Source organism: Ostrea edulis, chromosome 8, assembly GCF_947568905.1.
Source record: "Ostrea edulis chromosome 8, xbOstEdul1.1, whole genome shotgun sequence".
Classification (NCBI taxonomy): Eukaryota; Metazoa; Mollusca; class Bivalvia; order Ostreida; family Ostreidae; genus Ostrea; species Ostrea edulis.
Genome location: NC_079171.1, coordinates 15,581,068 through 15,606,485, shown reverse-complemented (window position 1 = coordinate 15,606,485; position 25,418 = coordinate 15,581,068). Strand labels below are relative to the sequence as shown.

The following is a 25,418-nucleotide window of genomic DNA, read 5'->3' as shown; positions in this document are numbered from 1 at the left end:
TTAACTTTTAGGGGCCTAATTTATTTACCATGGGCAACATTTAAATCGATGTTGACAAATTTTCCGAGTTTTATGTTTTCGCCACCAGTGCACACATATTACGATGTAAATACCCAAATATAGCAAGTAAAGCGTGTATGAAATCGGCAATATTGTGAGTAAATATTAATGTTTATATGGGCCGCTGTCTACAAACTGTTTGGTAATGTTATTCCTTTATATATCTGTAATTGGCGGTGTTTTTCTAAAATAAACAGTGCAATCATTATTTAATTTTGGATTAGACAAATTATAATACGTTACATTGTTGTCAACTGGGCCCTATGCCAAGCTATTGTCACGAGTGCATTTCGGAAAGAAAGAAAAAGACAACACACACACAAATCAATAAAAATAATCAATTTTCAAGTGGTAATCACATTATTTTATTTTGATAAAGCAATCTTATTACTATTTTTGAATTGTGATCTGCACGTCTTTAGGAATTACAATGTGGAAGCACGGCGTTATACTGACGCACTCAAGATGCTACGAGTTCAATAAGGAAATAATTTTATGATTCAATTTTTAAAATTTAGGAAATACAATATTCTATTATTTGTATAATTAAAAGTTCAATTATTTTGTATCTTTATTATTATTATTATTTTATTTTTTTTTTTTTTTTGGTAAATCTACCAGTTGGTAGAAGTTACATTGTAACGTCGATATATGTTGTTACAAGGTGAAGGTCAGTTGATCCGAGTGTGTATTGAATGTGAAGAGCAAAACAGAATGTATGTTATAGGCCTACCAGTGCTTATAGCTTCGAAATATCCATTTTCTCGCAGTTTATCAGGATCTTTGTCCAAGCGGTTTTTGAAAAGGTGACTGATTGTGTTTTTAAGGTGAAGTTCTTGCTCCAACAAAAAAATTATTCACGCCTTTTTTTTTTCGTACCTTCCTTCGAAAAATTGAAAAATACTCAGTCTAATCCTTTCTACCGACAACTAGTACACCCGAGCACGGCACAAAACATCTTAATGCATTATTATTTACAAGCCGTTAACGTGATAATTGGTTTTTTGTCGATCTGTTTATGAAATGGCTAATAGATGTTGTCAAACCCGAGGGTGCATATGACGTCACACATAATGGCGCGTAAACTAGCGAAAGAAAATATGCATATCGCAAGATTTGAATTTCATCGCTTTCAAACTCGAAAACTACGCAAAATATTTCATTTAAAACACATTTAAAGTAGTTTTAGGCATAAAAAGAATTAAATTTGCTGAAGAAATGAAAAAAGTTTAGAAACATGCGTTGTGCCCTTTAAGGATTTAGCCTTGTAGCTTGTAGCGACCTACCTACCCACTGCACGATTTAAGAAATTGAAGTCGGAAGGGGGAATTGAGACAGTTTCAGACTACTACCCCCACCCCCACCCACACATGTTCCCAATTTAAGGTTTTCGTAATCGGACAATTTAAGCACATTTTTGTTGTTATTTTATTGCTTGTCAAGAATTTTACACAACTTCAGTTCAGTCTGCGGTTTGGTCATACTTCGTCATTCAATAATTTATCAAAAATATATTTTAAAAAAAATGTTTGTAGGTTTAGCGGTACTATGCTGTATGACTCTAACAATTACCTGTGTATAACTTGTACATTCCATGCAAATTCGAAGGGGTTTTCGCCTCAGTAGAACAATGGGGGTCAGCTACTCCGTGTATTTGAAATCAACAGAAGTGCTTAGCTTCTTGTGGAAAGTGTGAAATATATTGGGTCGGCGCAAGATACCCGTGATCTTAGACTAGGTCTGATATCGCGCCGACCCAATATATTTCACTTTTCATAAGAAGTCAAAACCCAAACTAGCTAACCGTAATTTAGTTATACTGTGACAAAGACCCTAGGAATTTGCATGGTATATACTTATTATACAAAAATCATTGCATTATCCAGACGCTCCCGATGAACATTTCTTTTATGAAAACCTCTATCAAAGTACATTGAACATAAGTCTCGGTCAAATGTAATTAACTCGGGATTTTAAAAATAAATAATTTGATGTTTTGTATTTTTGCTTCTATTAATTATGTCATAAATTAATTCCAATTTGTTAATCATCGACAATGCTCTAATATCGATAGTGGATCAAGTTATAGTTGTCAAGATGCATATTAACACAATATGATGGAAGTAATTATGTTAAACAGCGCATTTGTCAGAGAGAGAGAGAGAGAGAGAGAGAGAGAGAGAGAGAGAGAGAGAGAGAGAGAGAGAACACATCGGTAGTTATTAAATATCCCTATTACATGTTGTACATGTATCCTTTTCATTTACTGAATATAATAATTCGCATTCAAAACAGGAATTGCCTCCAAATACGCATTATTTAAACATATAATTTAAGAAATATTTAGTGAAGAAAGAAGATTAAAAGAAAAAAATTCAAAACCAGGTTTTCTCAAAAACATAATATATAGTCTTTGATACGTTGGAATTGGCTCAAAATGCTGAAAAACAATATAAGTATCAGGGGGGAGGGAGGTATTGACACTTTTTTCTTTTCTTAAAATTCCACCCTATGTTGATTATTTGGCCTGCAGCACATTTTCATACCTCCCGCAAGGCGCCCGTGGCCAGAACAAAGTTCCCAGAAGCTGTGTGTATTCGCAAATAACACACACCGTGGAACACGGAGGACACGGTGTATCTCCGTGGATTTTCAACTGTGGACGTTCCACGGTGGGGTGTATAAAACTTTTGTCGTGTACTGTAGATCTTACTGAGGATCAGAAATAGATATCTTCTCAAAATAGTGTAGTTTCATGTAATACATGAAGTTTTCAATCGAATTTGCAGATACAAATGCAAGACGCAATATGACTTTTTGTGCGGTTCAGTATATAATATAACCCGCACCTTTTATCTTATATACACAATTTTTAAAAAGTATTTCATAAGCACAGTATCATTTGTTTTAGTGGTAACCATCCAGCTCTTGACAAATCAGAATTCATTTTTTAAATACATTTTATTACATACATAGACTACACATTTTTATTATATATCAAAGAAATATCATCAAGACAATAGTCAATGCATGGTTTCTTGAATGTATATTTCTGATAATAATGAAAACATTATCACGAAGAGTAGGTCATTTAGGTAATGTATATTTCTTTAACGATTTCATACCAGAATCAAGGAATGTCATTACCATCACTACATGCAATGGAAACCGCTGTGATAAATAAATACAGGTAGCACATACCTTGTATGTACCAATCGACAGTGTACATATTTATGACAGTGAAAGTCTGATTAATCATTAACCCCACGTATTAGAAAAAGAGGTACATGTATATTGTTTTGCTCCTGTCTGTCATTCAGTGGACTTTTCGCTGCTCAATACACATACTCTCAAGAATCCCTTTGATTGATAGATATTCACACTTGTACACTTATAGCTCTCGCATAGTAAATGACCCCTTCTGATTTGAGGTAACAAGGTCAAAGTCAATGACCCACAACATAAGAAATGTTTTTATAACCCTCAAACTTGGTAGAGTAGTGTTATATAAATTACCCTAACATAGAAGCACTATATGGCCCCCTCTGATAATGAGGTCAAGTCAAAATCTCCCCTTTTATACATGTAGGAAAATATTGGTCACTAGGAAACCTGACACAATCCCTGATACAGTTGTTGCCCTGACTAGTATCTGAGACTACCTGCAACTGATTTAGAACATCTTCTCATTATCATATACATGTATAAGTTTCTTTAAACATTTCTTGTTTTCAAAAGTATTCTATGCTGTTTTATTATTTTTATTTTAGATAGAAATAAACATCAAACTGTCAAATAAACATGAAAGCATTTTTATATGGTGTATATTCAAGTTATTTCAACTGAAATTCCTCATGTAATTAAATTCGAAAGGGAAACAACTTATGGAAAAATTAAACACCGATGGGTTGAACTGTGTAATTAAGTTGTGTTGACATGTGAAAATACGTGTATAATGTGACACATCATAAAATAGCTCATTTGGTCTATTTTATGCAATTTTGGGCTCTTCACCCTCCCCTTTGTGGATGGAAAATGTACAAATATGAGTCACAACCCCCTTCCCACCTTATTTTTTTCTGGATTCACCCCTGCTTTGTAAATATGTTCGTTACACTGTTTATACAGTATACCGTTTGTAGAGGATCTAAACTTACAAGTTGCAACTGTTACATTTTTTAAAAAGATAATGAAGTGATAATCAAGAATTCATTTTCAATCAACGTTACATAAACTAGTATCTACCTGGGTTATAAAGAACACAATTTTTGTTATCTGAATACAACCTGTAATCAGACTACGATTGTGCCATAAACATGATAAATGAGTCAACTTGCATTTTTAAACCACATATTAATTCAATTACAATAATCCAATTTCTACATTATTTTCATAACATTATCTAAAGTCAATATAAACCAACTTCTACGTACAATATTAATGACACATATATATATTAATGTCTGCAGTTACTATTCTCATTTTTATTTCATTTATAAAACGTACATCACACTAAAGGTTTTTGTTACACTCTTACAAAGGAGTTATCAGAAAAGCAGATGCTAAAAGTTTATATTGAAATTTGAGTCATGTTTCTGCAATTGTTGGCCAAAGTTTTAAAATCATGTGCACATGTTTTGTAATATTTTTGTTTTAGATTTCAAAATAATTAGAACAAGAATGAGTTCAAAAGGATTTTTCAAATAAAAGATATTTTCAATGAAATATGTAGGGTATAACACAAAAGTTGACAAACTCTCTCTACATTTTTGTATCATTAGAATTTCCTAGAACATATTAAGTGTATTTACAATTTTGTTTGGTATTCCATGTATAATGAAAGGATAATGAACAGTTTTGAAGGATTTAGATCAACATAAATGTTTATTGTTAAATAATGATGAAAGTGAAGCAGATGAAATTCACATGACTAGTAAATGATTAGAAGCTGACCTTTTTGCACTTAAGACTTTTTTGGAAGAGTTGTCTGCCCTTTGTAAAAATAAGAAAAATCTAATTTTCTAAAAATATGTGTGGTCAATGATTAATTTTATTTCATATTTTTAGTAAGAGAAAGTGTATGTAACTTTCTACCAAGAGATTTGTATGAAAATATAATTTCTTTTTAAAATATTGTAATAAAACATGCTTTTCCCATATATTTCAATGTTAAAGTCTAGGTGAAATAAATCACGCAGTAAACAAAATTTTGAAAATTCCTATGGTGGATTATTTTTATTTGATGAACCCTTCAAAATGATACCATTTTTACAAATATTCCACCATCCATTTATTAGATATGAAATATGGTTATTATACACTGAATACCTTTATACTGAATATCTTTATACCCAAGACTATAATGCCAATTTCTTGTCACTCGAGCAACCTACAACGTACGTCGTTGACGAGCCTCATAAGGTAGAGTTTTTGATAGGTGAACTTCAAAATGTAAAATAATTCTCAACCAAGCATTTTTCCTGTAATCTATTAATTACCCACCCACTCCAAACTATCCAGCAAAAAAATACTTGCAAGGTAACTCGCCATTCAGTGCTAAATATCCTATAAGGCGCGGTCTAATAAGGTGTTTACAATACACCTGAGGAAATCTTAATGAAATGGGTTAATGATAAACGGACTTTCGATAGTTTCTCGCATTTACATAGACATATCGGATATAAACACATAAACAAGATAATGTTAGATATAAATAAATATTATAATTACTAGATCATGAAAAAAAGCCAACTGTACTTTTTGAATAGTTTGCAAGTAAAAGAAAACTTAGAAACATGAAAATATATTATTTTCAAGCCATTTTTCACAATCTTCACATATTTTTTCCGAGCAAAATCAAAACTTTCAACAACAAAAATTGATTAAACATTATTCAATAGTATGTCCTATATTGATCTAATTATGAAACTTTTAAAAGTTATTGCTGTTTCTCGAGAAAAATGGTTTTAAAGTAGGAATGTTTTTCCATTAACTACTGCAACGGCTACCATGGTATCACATAACAAATACTCATTGTGACACCAGAAACTAGTAGACAGTAACCTTCTTCATTTGAAAAATGTATGATCTTCTCATTTAAAAAATCTTTAAGTATATATAGCATTTTTATGAGTCATTTTTGGTCAAAACATGGGTGTTCTATTTTTAGTAACGCAGCTCTGTGAAGGTGCATCATATGGAAAAAAAATATATATCACAGACTGAGTTCCTAGTCTCTTTTTTGGAAGTAAAATACAGAACAAAACTCTAAACACTTTGTACAAATATTTCGACCGTAGCAACGTAACGCACGATTATATACACGAAAGTACTATGACTGTGACGTCATAGTACTTTTGTGTATGTAGTCGTACATTACGTTGCTATGAGAGATAAACACGACTGAAGAAGACCGGTCGAAATATTTGTACAAAGTGTTTAGAGTTATATATATATATATATATATATATATATATATATATATATATATATATATAGGGATAAATCTCCGATATAATCTTCTAGAGTGCTCGACGTGGCCTCACGGAGCTACATAAATTGACGATCAGATGGAGTTCAATCACATAACATTTATTTCTCTACAGGCTGTTTCGTGAGGGGATGGTTTCCCCTCACTCGTCGGGAGAAAAATGACATCTAACGAAAAACATCCGCGTGGCTGAGAATATGTTACACAGAAACATACTGGATAGTTGCTAAGCATGATTACACACAGGATTGAGTAAATAGAAATTTATGGGAATGACGGCAAGTGCTGACAAGTTCTGAACGCTTATTCAATGAAGATTTTTCGGGATGACATATTATAAAGAATTTCTCTAGAATACAGAGGTTGCACTTTTTTGAAATGTTTGAGTATGATGATGTTTTTCCTAAAATTTCCCACTTGATTTTGTAGTCAATATTTTTGTCTTTCAATGTCCATATGAATTTGCTGAGCTCGGTGGTATTCTTTTTCGTGGAATTACGGAATGAATGAGTGTGGTTGGCGTATCTTAATTTGAACTCGGTGTCTGCTAGTCCCACGTAGCTCTCTTCTTGTCCATTATCGGCTCTGACTCTAGCTAAATACACAATTCCGTGGGCGCGACATTCACCGTTGAGCGGGCATTGGTCTTTGTTTCGGCAATTACACCTGTTACATGTATCTCCGGTCTGGCGCACTTGTTTAATTGAAGTGTTATGCGAGTCAATTACATTTTGCATGGATGGCATACAACTGTATGATATTTTAATAGTGTTTCTGTTGATAATCGGGCGTAGAACATGGCCTATCGGGAAACACTCATCTATAATTTTGAGAAACTGTTTACCCAAGTTTGTTTTTACGTTACTATCATATGGGGGGTTAAACCATGTGATGTTACGGGAACGATTTCTTCTGCTGTTCTGTTTAGTTTTGGCTGATTTGTCGTATGTTAGCTTGTATTTATAGCCGCTTTCATCAAGTGCTTTTTGGTATATGCCGGCGGCTTTGACGAATTCCTCTTTGTCCGATGAAATTGATGACAATCGGTGATTGATGCCTGATGGTATAGCTTTAAGTATGGAAGGCGGGTGGTTACTGCCGGAGTGTACGTAACGCGGAATGTTGCCGGGTTTCAAATACGGGGAATGTTTACTTGTATGTAAGTTCAACGTTACGTCCAAATAGTTGACCACCTTCTTGTTGGCATCTATAGTGATACGGAGACCATGATCCTCAAATATCTTGCACAGACGTTGTTTTATCTTCTCTGTGACTCGTGCGCTGCATTTCGTAACGCCTAGTCCGTCGTCTCTGTATAGTCCTACGTTTAATAGACTACCGAACTCGGCTTTGATCACTGACAGCAGGTAGATGCCGACTAATTCACAACACTCAGCGCCATCGTATGAGCCCATGGTAATATCGAATAGATTTTCTTTGGCTTCTTTCTTGACCCACGGTTCGTTTTGACATAGTAATAACGACTTCTTTGTGTGCATAATGATGTGACTATCCGCATCGGAAATATGATGAAACTTCGATGCGTAACTGAGAGCATTGTGGAGTAATTGCTCAGATATGCTGGGATAAAAGTCCACGATATCAAAACAGATGAATGAAGTATTATACAAACAGTAGCGGCAGCCACTAGACACAAATTATGGCGAAAAACTTTATCCGTAGTGGAATGGTTCGACAGTATACCTGACAAGAGTTCATCTTCATTCATCTGTTTTGATATCGTGGACTTTTATCCCAGCATATCTGAGCAATTACTCCACAATGCTCTCAGTTACGCATCGAAGTTTCATCATATTTCCGATGCGGATAGTCACATCATTATGCACACAAAGAAGTCGTTATTACTATGTCAAAACGAACCGTGGGTCAAGAAAGAAGCCAAAGAAAATCTATTCGATATTACCATGGGCTCATACGATGGCGCTGAGTGTTGTGAATTAGTCGGCATCTACCTGCTGTCAGTGATCAAAGCCGAGTTCGGTAGTCTATTAAACGTAGGACTATACAGAGACGACGGACTAGGCGTTACGAAATGCAGCGCACGAGTCACAGAGAAGATAAAACAACGTCTGTGCAAGATATTTGAGGATCATGGTCTCCGTATCACTATAGATGCCAACAAGAAGGTGGTCAACTATTTGGACGTAACGTTGAACTTACATACAAGTAAACATTCCCCGTATTTGAAACCCGGCAACATTCCGCGTTACGTACACTCCGGCAGTAACCACCCGCCTTCCATACTTAAAGCTATACCATCAGGCATCAATCACCGATTGTCATCAATTTCATCGGACAAAGAGGAATTCGTCAAAGCCGCCGGCATATACCAAAAAGCACTTGATGAAAGCGGCTATAAATACAAGCTAACATACGACAAATCAGCCAAAACTAAACAGAACAGCAGAAGAAATCGTTCCCGTAACATCACATGGTTTAACCCCCCATATGATAGTAACGTAAAAACAAACTTGGGTAAACAGTTTCTCAAAATTATAGATGAGTGTTTCCCGATAGGCCATGTTCTACGCCCGATTATCAACAGAAACACTATTAAAATATCATACAGTTGTATGCCATCCATGCAAAATGTAATTGACTCGCATAACACTTCAATTAAACAAGTGCGCCAGACCGGAGATACATGTAACAGGTGTAATTGCCGAAACAAAGACCAATGCCCGCTCAACGGTGAATGTCGCGCCCACGGAATTGTGTATTTAGCTAGAGTCAGAGCCGATAATGGACAAGAAGAGAGCTACGTGGGACTAGCAGACACCGAGTTCAAATTAAGATACGCCAACCACACTCATTCATTCCGTAATTCCACGAAAAAGAATACCACCGAGCTCAGCAAATTCATATGGACATTGAAAGACAAAAATATTGACTACAAAATCAAGTGGGAAATTTTAGGAAAAACATCATCATACTCAAACATTTCAAAAAAGTGCAACCTCTGTATTCTAGAGAAATTCTTTATAATATGTCATCCCGAAAAATCTTCATTGAATAAGCGTTCAGAACTTGTCAGCACTTGCCGTCATTCCCATAAATTTCTATTTACTCAATCCTGTGTGTAATCATGCTTAGCAACTATCCAGTATGTTTCTGTGTAACATATTCTCAGCCACGCGGATGTTTTTCGTTAGATGTCATTTTTCTCCCGACGAGTGAGGGGAAACCATCCCCTCACGAAACAGCCTGTAGAGAAATAAATGTTATGTGATTGAACTCCATCTGATCGTCAATTTATATATATATATATATATATATATATATATATATATATATATATATATTCAATTTCAATCCCTGACGGTCGACTTATCACCCTCTGCCTGCTTTTTACATGGAACTGTACTGAAGCATTAAGCGCAATCCCTCTTAGGGGGGAGGTGGAAGACGTTGCCAGCTTGGTAATAACTTTCTATCATGTCAAATAAATCTCTTACTTGTTTGACATGATTTTTACTGTCAACCTTAAGTGTGTTATCAAAGATGATTTTTCTACGCTGAGACTTTTCAAAACACTCTTTCATAAATTCAGGCACTTCTCGCCAATATCTACTAAAACCAATTTTTTCTTTCCGGAGCTCATCATCACCAGTAAACAAAAGTATGCAGTGATTGTAAAATGCATCACCAAAAAACTTCTCAATATTTTCTATTGTTTTTAAATCCTCGTTTCTGCTTAAGGTAACTTTTACGGTAAATACAAGTAAAATGACGTCCACACCTGAGGATAACAAACTTCGTAGGTCATTCTCCATAGATTCAAAGTTTGCGTCAGGACTACTGGGATCAAAAAGACCTGGGGTGTCAATGACACATATCTTTTTGCCAAACCGTGTTGCGGATTCCTGTTTGCAATATTCCGTAACTGCACTTGGTGAAAGATCTTCATCAAATACTTTCTTCCCCAGCAGAGTGTTTCCAGTTGCACTTTTGCCTGTTCCAGTTTTTCCGATCAGAAGTATTGACAATTCTACAATAACAACAACAAAACTACGATCGTGATGAGTTCAATGTATTTCAAATATTGTATTAGCTAAAAATTTAATATGTTCTGATAAAAATACTTCTATTTACAAATCCGAAACTTGCAAACAGATACAGCATGGACCACAAAGTTGATATGAGTCATTTTGTACCCAACACATATTGCGGGAAATGTGACTTTGACCATGTCCAATTGGCATTGGTTCCCTAAAAACGTGAGAAGGGACGCAACTAACTTTGCATGCGAAAATAACGGGAAAATAACATTATACGGGGTTTCTTGTGATTGGGTACTTTTTTTTCCTTTTGGAAGTTGTATACTGAATAATGCATAAATGTGATATCTCCATAGAAGTGAAACAATTTTGAAATTTTATGAAGCTATCCTTTGATATTAAGACCTACATGCATCTTCAAATTATTGCACATATCCCAAAACAAATTAGAGGTTAAATTCACTAAATACAAATACATGTAGATTGATCCAATTCGATTAGAAATAGGTCAAATTTCTTATTGAAATATACTAATCTTTAATGGAATGTGATCCTTTCTTAAATTGTTTTAGAGATTTAAAGACAACTTGGAAGATGATGTCAAATATATGAGAATTTTTGGTTTAGAAATATTTTATGTTTTGTAATATTTGAACTTAGTTTTGATTACTTATAGCGATCTTGAAATATTTGGAAATAATTATAATTAATTAAAAATGATTTTAGTTTAATATCTTCAAGTCGTTTATCTTCTTTTGAGGACAAACTGCAAGGGGTATGGCTTGCACTACTTAGAATATTTAGATATACATACAGGCTCACATATTATCTGCTGGAGGTTTTTAGGATTCATTTCTTGGTTTTTAACTTCCGGAAAGAATGACGAACAGGTCGACAAACTTCAGACAATATTGAAGAGAAAAACCACTTGACTCTGAGCTAAAATTGACTTTCATACCTTTCAGGTCATTTAAAGGCACGCCCTCTTCGTCTCCAGTAAACCCTACAACATCATCCCGAATCAATGATAAATTACTAACAAATTGATCATATGCATCGCTGTCTATCGTTCTATTTACATATATTTTAGAACCAAAAACAAAGTTACTTCGTTAAATAACATTTACATGTGAAAGAGAGAGGAAGGGAGGATGATGAGAAACAGAGTGAGAAAAAAGATATCTGAAAGATATCTGAACTCAAGTTGTCCCCTCGCAACGTACATTTTACTGACACCCACTGATATAGATCCCAATCCTTTAATGTACTCAATGATTTTCTTCGTATTCGTTGCGAGGGAATAAAAAAAGCATTTTATACTTAACCATGATTAAAGGTACGCTTTATTCTTTTTCTATAACGGTAAACCATAAAGAAAACGATAAGGAGCACAATCAGAGGTATACTGATTGCTAATGCGATTATTGGTGAGCTGTTTGTATCCCCGGTGTCTACGTTGGGCTTTTCTGGATCTACAGAACTGAAAATTACGAAATTGAAATTATTGAAAATTTTTATGGTGTTCCTTCATTTGTGGATATTGTATAATCATTTGATTTTGTTAAGGCCCAATTTCGCAGTTACTACATTTTGTGGATGGGTGTTAAGTGATTCAAAGTGCAATTTAAAACGTTGATACAAATAAAAGAATAAAGATAACACTTACACACGTCTTTGTAAACAAATAGGATCTGTAAATATAGAAATTTAGTATTATATATGGATACATTAATACATGCAAATGTCTTAGCATGGTAACTCTTTCGCAGAGTAAATCTTTAACTGCCTTCTGAACCTGGTAGAAATTTACTTGGAAATAAGTTTTGTTTTTAAACATAGAAAGAAACAGTGCCATATAATTTAGATGACTCAAACTTCTACACGTTCTCTGAGAGTTGCTATTTTCATAGCACAGTATCCAAGGTCAGAGGTATTCAAGTACAAGTACTACATCATGTATTCTCTAAATTAACATTGACGACACGTATTGAATGGAATCACCAGTATATTATGTATGTGTATCCCAGGTTCGCATTATGTGACCTTTTTGATTCTATTTGTTAACCTCTATCATTGACTTTCGGTTGAATAAACGTGCTGTGCTTTCATGCTATATAATTGTGTATTGTTGCTGTTTGGGATAATTACCTACTATATGTAGCGCATATGATTTGCCGACATATCCTGCTTCAGTATTTTATTTTATCTTATTGTGTATGTGGGAAAACTTAACAATCTATGTATATAATTCCCTTTTTCCAGCTTCTAGAATTGATTGAGATATCTTTTGGTCAGTATGCCTTTATACTTACAATTGTAAATTGTATTTGAATAATGTTGATTCTTTGGACATTGCTGTCTAAAACGTATCGAACAATTGAACTGGTCAGTTATTCGTTTCCCTTGAATGCTATAAGCTGGGCAGTAGTCTGCAACACAAAAGACATTCACATTTATAGACTAGTGTAAATCTTGACAATAGATGTATCTAGGTTACTTCATGCTGCCCAATCTCACCGCAGCTCTGTTTTTCTGAATAAGGATAAATTAAATCAACACCGATACAGAGATGTACAATGTCATTTATTAAAAATGATGAAAAATATACAAACATGATAGGAGATCAGACCAACAGTTAGTAACGCATTGTGAAATGATATTTCATATATCGATAACCTACAATTATATTTTGTTTGTTATGCCAGGGGCGTCAGGACATTGGGGAGGCGAACGGGATCGAAAGGGAGGGGGTCTAACTTCGTGTTTTGACTTAAATTCAGATTACCACCTGAATCTTGATAATATTTGCCCTTCTGTCAATGTATAAATCAAAGTACTTAAAGTACTCGTGGGAGTTGAACATTGTGGAAATTCAGTTAGAAAAGATAGTACTGGAAGGGTAGGGGGATAAATGACTGAATATTATCATGATTTTAGATACAAATCAACTGTTGTTGTTTCAAAGCGTTACAACAGCAAACATGGATAATGGAAGGCCCATGGGCCACAACGGTCCTCGAGTAACTGAAGTCGTGTTGTTGTTTTCTAGAATTTCACCCCTTTATATTCTCATGAAAAATGTGACCACATATTATGGCCCAAACATTCAAATCAATATGGTTATCAATGCCTTGCAGTTATGAAGAAGTTTTTCCCCTGTATATATACATTCAAGTTTAATCCTAGTTATAGCTAATTCTAAGGATTCATTACTTGAAAAGGTAGTCCAATATGCTAAACTGTCACCTGAGTATACTACAGTCCTGTAGAGGATCAATGGAATGGTAAATAATTGTATAATAACTCAAAATAAATGAAATGCAAAAAAATTAAAAATTGTCGGGCATCGGAAATGCACAAGCCGAGTTGCGCAAGGAATGGGCATAGAGGGAACCGGCAGAAAAGTTTTCAAGAATTATCAAACAGGGAGCAAAATTTTGCGTACATAAATTTCAGCCGACTTAAATCCTTTGTGACCTTGACCTTTAACCCTTGACCAAAATCAATAGGCTTCTTTGTCTCATCAAGGGCGATAATCCATCTAAGTTTAATTGAGATCCTATAATTTGTTAAAAAATTATAGTACAGAAAACAAAATTTTCTCCAAATTTCAGTCTATTTATAGCCACTGTGACTTTGACCTTGTGACTCTTGTCTTACTTAATCGATCTAAGTTTGATTGAGATCCTATAATTCGTTCAAGAGCTATGGTGCGGAAAACAAAATTTTCTCCAAATTTCAGTCTATTTATAGCCAGTGACCTTGACCTTTGACCTAGTGACCCCAGAATCGATAGGCTTTCTCATCTTACTGAGGGTGACAATCCATATAAGTTTGAATGAGATCCTATAATTTTCTCAAGAGCTATGGTGCGGAAATGAAATGTTGATGCGTGCCCGCCTGCCCGCCCAAAGGCACTTCATCAGATCATAAGCCGAGTTCGACTTCATCGCAACTCCGCTAAAAATGAAACACTAGTCAAATAATGTTATTTATTGCAAAGGTATTTGGGATATTATATTGTGGCTCAAACAGGGGGTGAATGAACCTGACAGTATGGAAAGCATATAGTGGAATCAGACTTGTGACGCTGGAAATCTATAGTGATTAATAAACTATACATGTACAAGATCCATAACTTTTTTTTTCCAGTTTGTGAGGGAGAATCCTCATGTCTCTTTCATCTGTAGACAAATAAACAATGTGTTTTGACCAGAGCAATTTCCAATCCTTTTGCAGCATAAATTCAACATTGTGGCAACTGGGTTAAACTTTGATAGTGAAGTAATACATGGCAGCACCTTATCCCATGCTCTTAAAATTTCTGTTTGACACACACTCATGACATCCACTCAAACATTACAGAGTGCAGCAAAATCCCATTGTAATAGGGGATTCAAAATGGATAACTGGTACAAAATATGGTACATACTATTCAAAAAGGATAATGAATTTGACATATTGATGTCTTGGAAAAGGAAATTCTGACATCGGGGCTCTAAGTGTTTTCAAACATTGTCATTTGATAAAAGTGTTCTACATTTTTAAAAATAGAGATTAATATGTCTTTACATACATAGGTGAGAAAGTTTCCATTATTCCTAGCCGAGACATACCATGTATGCGCAAAAAAATCATAAACAAATATCACACTACTCACGTAGAAAATGTGGACCTTACCGTCAGATCATCAAGCGCAGCGAAACACGCCATTTCGATATTATAGTCGACGAAAACTCGGTAACAGTAATGAATAAGGTACACTCATTTTGTATCTATTTTGTGACTTTCTTTATTAAAAGGAACAGTTCTCTAATGTGTAACGTGCAATTACTACGTAATTCAATAACTTGAAGCATGAAGCAGTTTCACTTTGCCACCGGATATAAGAAATTTTATTTCGTATTCCGATCCCAATCGAAAGTTGTTGACTGGGAATGACGTGTTTTAATTCAATCTACATGTAACATCAAGCATTTTTTATATCACATTAAAAAAAAAACCAAATATATACACATACACAATGTTGTAGAGTTATTTCTTGTAAATTTTCTGAGGTTTCGCACCATATTCGATATTTCGTGCCACGGTGTCAATAGGGCTTGTGTGCAGTTGTCGTTCGTTTCCCTATCAATGTTTATAGGTGACACTGTGCTACAAACGACAATTTTCAACCTTATCTTTTATTTTTCTATGTCTATCAGTATCAATTTGATCGAAATCTTGTATTCAAATTGATTTGAATACAATATCATTGCATTTATTTACATGTCAATTATCAAAATTAGATTAATTCAGAAAAGTTACATGGATTATTTAATGGCGGATGTTTATAAAAGTTTATGTTGATTTACCTAGGAGTAAATCAGCTGACACAGAACCCCCGCTGACGACCACTATACAAATCAATACAAATTACTGCGCAGAAAAGTGCGTGATGACCCAGGGAGATTGAACATAGTTCAACTCCCAAAAACACAATACGATCAACCAAAAGCACCAAGAGCCTCAGAGTCTACTCATCCACGATTTCCAATAAGGGAGGGTACATGTATATAAAACAGCACCATCTTATGAGCTTTGATTCTTAATATTCAAAGCATGGTAAAACAAAATGTATATGCATAAATATTATGATTAACTATATATCTGTGGAATTTCAAGGTCACAAACTAGGAACACGACACATGGGCTTGAGGAATTTACCCATAAAAGCTTCAAACATTGTGTGAACATAAAGTTTTAAGATACATGGTACCCAGCACATTTTCCCAATATCGGTACGTGTCAAATATCAAATGCCTACCACAAAAGACAAAAAGAGGCCCACAGACATTATAAGGTCACCTCAGTATTAGTTGTAAGTATCGTTACTCGCAAGACCTATGAAAATTAGAAGAAGACGAAACTGTATTGAATACTATATGCAACAAAAGTACAAGTACAATCGTGAAGATCAATGCCCTCGAAAGTGCCTATAGTGATGAAAGGCTTTGCATAATATGAGATACGTAACATTAACACAATATCATTAATTTGAACCCATCCCAGGGTCAATACCCTGAGTTTGCGAAATTCACAAGTTTGGGAAGTATTTAGTCGGATATGACCTTAAATACGGAGGTCACGTGTCGCGACAGATCGACTTCCTGTTGATAATTTTTCACCCATTACTATAGGTGGAGTACCACACAAGCCCTAAGCAGCGATGGTTCTAAAACGAGTCAACGCCTGTCGCGACACGGGACTTCCGTATTTAAGGTCTAATCCGATAAAACTTCTAAATGCAAAACATTTGGCGAAGGAGCAATCGCAAACTAGGTTTACGGCTTAGGTTTGACACGACACGAGGCTCGAACCCAGGACCTATCGGTTTCGACGCGAACGATCTGCCAATGAACAACCGCGACCGGGCTCCTACAATTATTATAGGATTAAATATTCTTTTTGAAAAAATTATCGATGTGTAAACTCCGGACATTTTACTCACAAACTGAATAAAAGTGCTAAGCACTTTCATGTTAAGTTTGTGAGTAAAATGTCCGGAGTTTACAGATCGATAAATTCTTCAAAAAAATGTTTGATTCTTATAATTCCAATTCATTCACTGTATTAGCATTTCAAAAAATAGAAAAGTTTCCCTGCATTAGGTTATTTATTTTCAGGCGCGTGTGAATACATCGCGTTTTCGGATTTATTAACGTGTAAACTCTCGTTCAGTTTTATTTTTGTCCAAACAAACTAACTGTAATAAATAACGTTGGAATTATAATTATACAACATATACACATAAGTAAGATGTTTACGCTTTGGTGATTTTTCACATCACGTTACATTAGTTTTGAAAACTTTAAACAATCAATAGATTCAAACCCTAAAATATATGAATTTATTCAAAACGTGTAAGATAAAGTACTTAGCTATATAAAACTTTACTAAATTAATAAGTCGGGTTTGTCAATGGTATATCATTACGCTAGAGAAATTGTGTTGCTAATCAAAAACAGAGCTTACATGTCGCTTGCGAAGTACTTCATTAACATAAGTCCAGCCTTACATAAGATAAACCTCTCCAGTTCAAGTGGTTTATTGGAAATTCAATACATACAAAACGCATAGGATTTGAATATGAAACTTCTGTTTCTATTCAATTAACTTTTCTTTACATGTATTAGATGTGAATAAACATTAATTACAATTTTGTAGTATCGAAATAGAACATACAAAAATTACAGAAATAGGTAAATACTTAAATATGGTGTTTGATATGTACACATGTACGCCAAACACTGTACAGTGCAATCTTACCGTTTACTAAACGGGTATTGGGAGCACACACTTCAATGGATTGGTTTTGATAACCAGTTAGCAGGCAATGATATTCCAATTTTTTATTGTCACATTTTGTTTGGATAGTGCAGTTTTTTATATTCGCCCTGTCTTTCCATGAGGATTCGTTGTCCGGACAGCTGTCGACGTTGGAAACAGTTTCAAAGGATGCTTTACATTCACTTGCCATGCCGTAAGTACAACTTCAACTTGATGAGTTAAATGCGAAGGGAAACCCCAATTTCCTCTGCCTGTAATTCAACTTGAAATTAATAATCTAGAATATGAAACAGTTAAGTAATGTCCAATAACATCCGTTAAGATATTCACCCTGAACTTGTGTTCTAAGCTTATGAATCACATTCACACGTATGCACTCATCAATATTTTAAGTTATGTTAACATCGTTTCTTGACAATGCATCATTTCCATTGAACGTAGTTGGATAAATTTAAAGATTCAGCATTTGAAATTGTATTATATTCCATCTGAAAAAATATTTGAAATTTTGAAAAATATGATGTAACAAATTTTGTTTGTTGGAAGTACAAAATATGAAAGTTTTGAAAATGTTTTGTTATTGTAATTGTATCAATGATCTCAATTGTGTCCTCAATCATCTACATACAGTGTATATGTATATGTAGTGTGTGAGCGAGCTTTTTAATGCAATTGAAATGAAATGGTTCCTATTTAAAAGATGCGTTCGCATAGTCACACTGGCAGAAACATACTAAGATAAAACGATACATAGGATAATAATAATGAAATTGTCACTTTACCTAATGCTTTGGTGTATATATTAGTCCTCGTAATGTGTGGATTATGCCAACAAATAACATCGGATTCTCTACCTTATTACTTCTATAAATATTATGTTTGCCTCATTAGAAAGCGATACCAATTGCAAAATTAAAATTCATGATGAGATATGAATCAGTGCCAGGTAGACTCTGTTTGTCATACAGGTTTCCGATTAACATTCTATACAAAAGTTTTAAAGACATTAAAATACATATACCCCGACACTTTAAAAAAACAAAGCAAGAGGTGGACTGTGTTTGTCATACAGGTCTCCGCCTATCATTGCATGATGACTTCACTTTATCTATGTAATATGAAACCCAAAGACCAACGTTTTAAAGTAATCTATGATTTACGACTCAATGGTTAGCAATGTGGTTTAAATACTGTCTGTGTAATCTGTCTACTTAAATTCCACCCAGGAGGTAATTACGGCTTTGAATTGATTTCAACAGTATTAATGCTAGCATCTTTGCAATCGGAACATAACAAAACCTGTAGTTTCTACATGTAGTATTTGCAATTTGTGGCGTTAAGGTAAGACGATTAGTCAACGTTTTCATCAGTTTTAGACAATCTAAAAGTATAGTTATATTATCATAACACAAAATACTATCTTAAGAAATAGTTAAATGGAACTGTGCTATTTTGCTTTCCAGTGATTTACCAACAGAATACATATTGTTGGTTGAAAATTGCCATTTATTAATGACGAGTTTAGAAGTCGAAAATTATTTCCAACCCCTATAATAGGGATATCCTCGAGTATCAAAAAGAAAGAAACAACTCAGACAACCTAAACAAGAATGACATTGGGATCTTGATCATATTTTTTTTTAAATACTAACACCATTAGATAGAAAAATTAGGCGGCATCTTACAATTTTGCCATCATAACTGAACCAAACTAATATCAGTATGAAATCGGGATTATTGTAACCCTGACTTGTTAAGGACTAAAAAATTCGATGTTTCTGGTAACCCAATTGACCCTTATGTTTACCCTCAACCCTAACACATGTACTTTTTAATGGGTTGGTGGAGGAAAAACATCCAGAAATTTAGGGGTTTTGGTCATGTGAAAAAATAATAAAAAATAACAATAACCAAATTTTATTTTTTGTAATACTGTTAACAAATGTATTCGTTACAACATTTCATAATCCATTAATGTTAACGTCGAATAACGTCAATTGCAGCACACTCGAAAGACACTGATATTCGAACTTGAATTAACAAAGTTAATAACGCTTGTGACCACCATTTGCATTCACGCATGCTTGACAACGGCGCCTCATTGATGCCACTAAAGTGTTCAGAAATGCTTGAGAGATGTTCCAGATGTTGGTTAAAGCCTGGCCTAAATCAGCCAATGTCACTGGCGGATTTGGTAAACGGTGTTAGATGTCATTCCATTCCATCCCAGATGTGCTCGATCGGCGATAAATCGGGGAAACAGCTGGCCAAGGCAAGACATCGACATTCTGTTGAACAAAATTTCCTGACTACACATGCAACATGTGGCCTTGCGTTGTCCTGCTGCAGAGTGATGTGATTTTGCTGTCTCTGTATGAAGGGTATCACATGGCGCTGAATAATTTGGTCTCGATAGCGTACGCCGGTGAGATTTCCATTGACAATTTGTAGACGGGTCCTTCCACGTGCTGTTATTCCACCCACACCATAACGCTACCTCCACCGAATTGTCGACGTTGTACAACACAAGCATCCTGGTACCGCTCCCCAACGCGACGATACACTCTACAACGTGCTATCCAAATGAAATCTGGATTGATCAGTGAACAGAATATTGACCCAGTCCTATATTCTGAATCGCAGATGTCGTCCGCACCACGCTAGTCTAGCGATATGATGACGTTGAAGCAGTATTGAGCGCACCGCTGGACGTCTTGGTCTGATGTTGTGCTCGCGCAGACGATTACGCACAGTTCTTGGACTGAATGGTCGAAGTCCAGGAATGCTACGAGCAGTCAAACTTGCTGTCTGGAAACGATTTCTCAGGTGCACAAGTCTAATGTGGTTATCCTGTCGATGCGACGTCATAGGAGGACGCCCAGAACGTGGTCGATCCCGAGTTGTACCAGATTGTTGGAAACGTCTCCATAATGACTGGATGGTGTTAAGATGAACTCTAAAGTGTCTTGCTACGATAGTTTGTGTCATTCCAGCTTGAAGCATCCCAACAGCACGATTACGTTGGTTTTCGCTGAGTCGTGGCATGACAGAAGGGTAAAGTTTGTCATAACTAAAGTACTTTCCTTGAGGAATAGTGTCGAAACAAACCTTATACACTTCTTACTCCAAACAGTATTGGCCAGTAAAACTAGTGCGCACGAACACTTCAATAAACAACATGTGTTCACTAACCATGAAAACGTCCGTGCATCTGAGTCGGGTGCTATCCGATATTCTTCAAAAAATCACCTTTATCGATTGTTTAGATTTTATAAATATAAACAATAAATATAGAAAAATTATACTAAATTTCATAATGCTCAGTTTCTTTTTTCCGCTAGTATATATCTAGAAAGTACGTATACCTATGATATCATCTATGAATAGCCCCACACGCGTTAGGGAACTTTAACAAGTTCAAGTAGTATAAATACATGTGTAGCACAATGTTGTGAATTTAAATATCGTGAAGATTGATTATTTTGTTGTTTTACGCCACACTCAATAGTATTTCAGTTATCTGGTGGTGCCCAGTCTTTATTGGTGGAAGAGAACCCAGATACAATGTACCTGGGGAGAGACCACCGACCTTCCGAAAGTAAACTGGAAAACTTTCTCACTTACCGGCGCGGGCGGGATTCGAACCCGCACCGAACAGAGGTGAGAAGTCGTGTGATTTTGAGCGCAATGCTCTAGCAACTCGGCCACGGAGGAGAAAACCGTATCAATTCGGGTAATAATTCTATTGCTTCAGAATGAGGGTATCTATTTCAAACTTAGTTTTCTACCCTAATCTTCAATATCACTGGGGGGAAAGGACAAAGAACAAGGTACGATTGTGTACATAAAAAGGCCCCCCAAAATTTTCCGATTTAAATGTGTCTTGATTCAAGCTTGATCTGTGTTTTGAATAAGTTAAATACATGCCAGGTATACTATCTCAACTTAAATCAAAGTTATTTCTTATTTTATAGCATTATTACGTCATGAATAAGAGTTCTTCCCGCCTTTTTTCAAAAAGAGCTTGATAACTGTTAAATTTCATCTACATTATTGCTTAGGAAAAGGTGTGCCCATCCGTCGAGCAAAATGAAATAAATATATATTGTGTATTAAGAGAAAATGAAAAATGTCTTTGAATATAAATTTGCTCGACGCATGGGCTGCATGTTTTCTGAATGGAAAACCCTCTGGATTTTTAAAAATTTTCATTGATTTTTGCATTTTTTTGCAATTTTATGCCAACTTCACGCTCCTGTCATACAACACAACGATATTTTGGATCAAATTAAATGTAGTTTGGATTTGCTTATATATTCCTTATTTGAATGCCAGATTTTGGGACTCCTACTGAAATCATCTATTTTCTGGGCCAGATAACTATAGAAAATGTCTCTACTAAATTTACAAACAAAGGAACAGATGCCGTCAACATAAGCAACATTCTTCGTCATAAAAGGGCTCAGTCGTGTATTCCAACTTATTTCAAGTTCAAGTCTACACCCTGTATACCCTTCAGCTATATTTCTACTATTGCATCCAAACTTTTTAATTATAAGCAAACTTTGCAGTGCCTAGATATAGACCATCTTATACGTAATCCACCAACGTGTTCTTGTTCTTCATCTTCGTTCAACTATAATCAACCTGGACATGTCATTAATGGTGATGTTGATATAGTTGAAAATGAGGACCTACAATCGCTTATTCTAAAAGGTCCTAAATACAGAGACCATTGGTCTTTTAATTGGCGACAGAACTTCATCTCTATTATGAATTTTGTCGAAGATTATGCCAGACGATTGGAGAAGAACTCGTAAGTTACTTGAACCTGTTTCTGATCCTTTTGTTTATCATGTATGTACAATAAAATATGTTCAAAACAGACGATTGGCTAAATATGAAAAAGAAGGACTTGATACATTGTTACAATGGGTTAAGAGCATCAGAGGAATATTAAAATCCCGCATTAGACATATTAAAACAAAAGTACGTATCATTTATCCTTCTGTGTTTAGTAAACCAGAAATGATAAAAGTATTAGATAGGTTACATGAGGAATATATTTTGGTTCCAGCTGAGAAAGCTAGTAACAACATTGTCTTTGTAAGACTCATTATTACAACTGTATTTTAAACGAACTTGGCATTAATTCCACTTTTTGTAATCGTACTTATACTCCAACTCCCCTTTCAAAAGATGAAATTCTTCAAAACGATGCCTCAGTTTTAGACACATTTAATATCCCAATCAATGAGTCGAATGAATATGAGTTACCGTACCTATACTGGATTCCTAAACTACATAATTTAACCCTTACAAACAAAGATACATTGCTTGATCCAGTAAGTGTTCTACCAACCCCCTATCTTTGCTCCTCACGAAAATATTAACAGCTGTGAAGGAAAAACTTCAAACTTACTGTGCGACTACATATGTCAGAAGGGGTGTTAATCAAATGTGGATTCTAAAAAAAATTATAAACAATTTTTAGTAAACTTGAAATCGCAAAACTTTTCCCAAATTAATAACATCAAAACCTAGGACTTTTCAGCACTATACACGACCATTCCTCATGATAAATTAAAGACTAGACTTTTTGAAATCATAGACAGTTGCTTCCTCAACAAAAATGGAAAACGGAAATATTCATATCTAGTGATCAGTCATTCAAAAAGTTACTTTGTTAAACACCACTCTAACTCCACGCACAAGTACTCTGAAGTTGAAATAAAGAATATGCTAGAGTTCCTCATTGACAATATCTTCGTGGTGTTTGATGAACAGGTCTCCCAACAGCCTGTTGGAATTTCCATGGGCACGAATTGTCCTCCTTTGTTAGCTGACCTGTTTTTATATTCATCTGAAGCAGAATTTATTCAAAAACTTATACTCGAGAAGAAATCTCTTGCTGTGGCCTTCAATTCGACATTTAGATATATCGACGACGTTTTGTCTATTAATAATAATAACTTTCATTCATATGTCGATTCGATATATCCCTGTAAGCTCGAAATAAAAGACACTACAGAGTCGTCCACTTCTGCTTCATACTTAGATATTTTATTGAAAGTAGACATTAACGGCAAACTGACAACTCAACTGTATGACAAACGGGATGATTTCAGTTTTTTCATCGTCAACTTCCCATATTTATGTAGCAATATTCCATTATCACCTGCAAATGGTACGTATATCTCTCAAATGATTCGATACGCAAGAGTTTGTTCTGTGTATAGTCAGTTTTTAAATCGAGGTAAGCTACTGCCAACAAGTTGATGGTATAAGGGTTTCAACAGTCTCGATTGAAGTCAGCATTTCGCAAATTATACGGTCGTTATAACGATCTAGTTCGTCAATACAACCTATCATTGGGTCAAATGCTCTCTGACATGTTTCATACCGATTTTTAAGCCGTTCTTGGCACACTGATTTTGACTACGGATAACTCCGTTTACCTGATCAGGATATAGACCTCAAGGCGGGTGTGACCGGTCGACATGGGACTTACTCCTCCTAGGCACCTGATCCCACCTCTGGTATATCCAGGGGTCTGTGTTTGCCCAACTATCTACTTTGTATTGCTTATAGGAGTTATGAGATTGATTACTGTTCGTCATCTTCACATTTCACTGTACACTTACTGGAGATACATCAGTCTTTAATAGTTACCAAGAAGTATAATAGATAAATCATTTTTTTCTTTGAAAAGAGGGATGGATAAAGGGACCACAAGCTACAGCTAAAGTGGGGATGTCCTTTAGTATGAAACATCTTTTGGACAAGGGGGGGGATAAATTGTAATTTTCAGGACTCCTGTGTCTAAACGGCCTTATGGGGGGAGGCAAAACTGCTAAAAATTGACAAATTTTCAGAAATATTCTCTACAATCGCACATATGTAAGAAAGATCTAAATGCATAGTGATGTAGAGTAAGAAGGCCACTACTGCCGCGGTGGTCTAAAGGTAGAGCGTTCGCCCCGCATGCGGAAGGTCAGGGTTCCAATCCCGGCCACGACAGACATAAGTAGTTAACACAGGAAGTGACAGTCCCATCGCCAAACGCTCGGCATCAGGTGTTAATGTCACGGGTCCTCGGAGATGACCTTTAAAACGGATGATCCGTGTCACAGTAGGAGTGGCACGCTATAGAATCCTCACTGCTCAATGGCCGTAAGCGCCGAGCATAGGCCTAAGCCCTTGACCGGTATTGGTGACGTCTCCATGTGAGTGAAAAATTCTCGAGAGGGATGTTAAACAAAATACAATTAATCAATCAACAAACATTGTAAACTTTATGATCCCTGTGGTAGAGGTGGGGCTAAAACTTTGTATTATATGTGAAAACATTTAAATGATATCGGCTTTAATGATATTGATACTAAATTGCAAAGAAAGATATATTTAGAAGGAGTAGGTTAACTTTTATCAAAATTGTAAGTTCATGTTCTCCGGGGTAACGGTTATGGTTCCAGGGTAGAGCCAAAATTATTATAGTGATTATTGTCTTTATCATTCGA

At 35.3% G+C, this 25,418-nt stretch overlaps 1 protein-coding gene across 1 annotated transcript; it reads right to left on the bottom strand.

The window, feature by feature from the left end:
* Window positions 1–9,942: 9,942 nt before the first annotated feature.
* LOC130049613 (uncharacterized) lies at window positions 9,943–18,775 on the bottom strand. Its single transcript, XM_056147462.1, has 7 exons — window positions 18,681–18,775; window positions 17,878–18,149; window positions 12,882–12,998; window positions 12,236–12,260; window positions 11,895–12,049; window positions 11,528–11,572; window positions 9,943–10,559 (listed from the first exon to the last, which is right to left on the bottom strand). The coding sequence occupies exons 2-7, from the start codon at window positions 18,086–18,088 to the stop codon at window positions 9,943–9,945; spliced, it is 1,170 nt and encodes a 389-aa protein (XP_056003437.1). The 5' UTR covers window positions 18,089–18,149; window positions 18,681–18,775.
* Window positions 18,776–25,418: the final 6,643 nt, after the last annotated feature.

Coding starts and splice junctions, on each gene's coding strand:
- LOC130049613 (XM_056147462.1), bottom strand. CDS start 18,088: ATGGCAAGTGAATGTAAAGCATCCTTTGAAACTGTTTCCAACGTCGAC. Junction 12,050..12,235: donor ATTTGTTTACAAAGACGTGT/GTAAGTGTTATC, acceptor CGTAATTTTCAG/TTCTGTAGATCCAGAAAAGC. Junction 11,573..11,894: donor AAAGCGTACCTTTAATCATG/GTTAAGTATAAA, acceptor ATGATGTTGTAG/GGTTTACTGGAGACGAAGAG.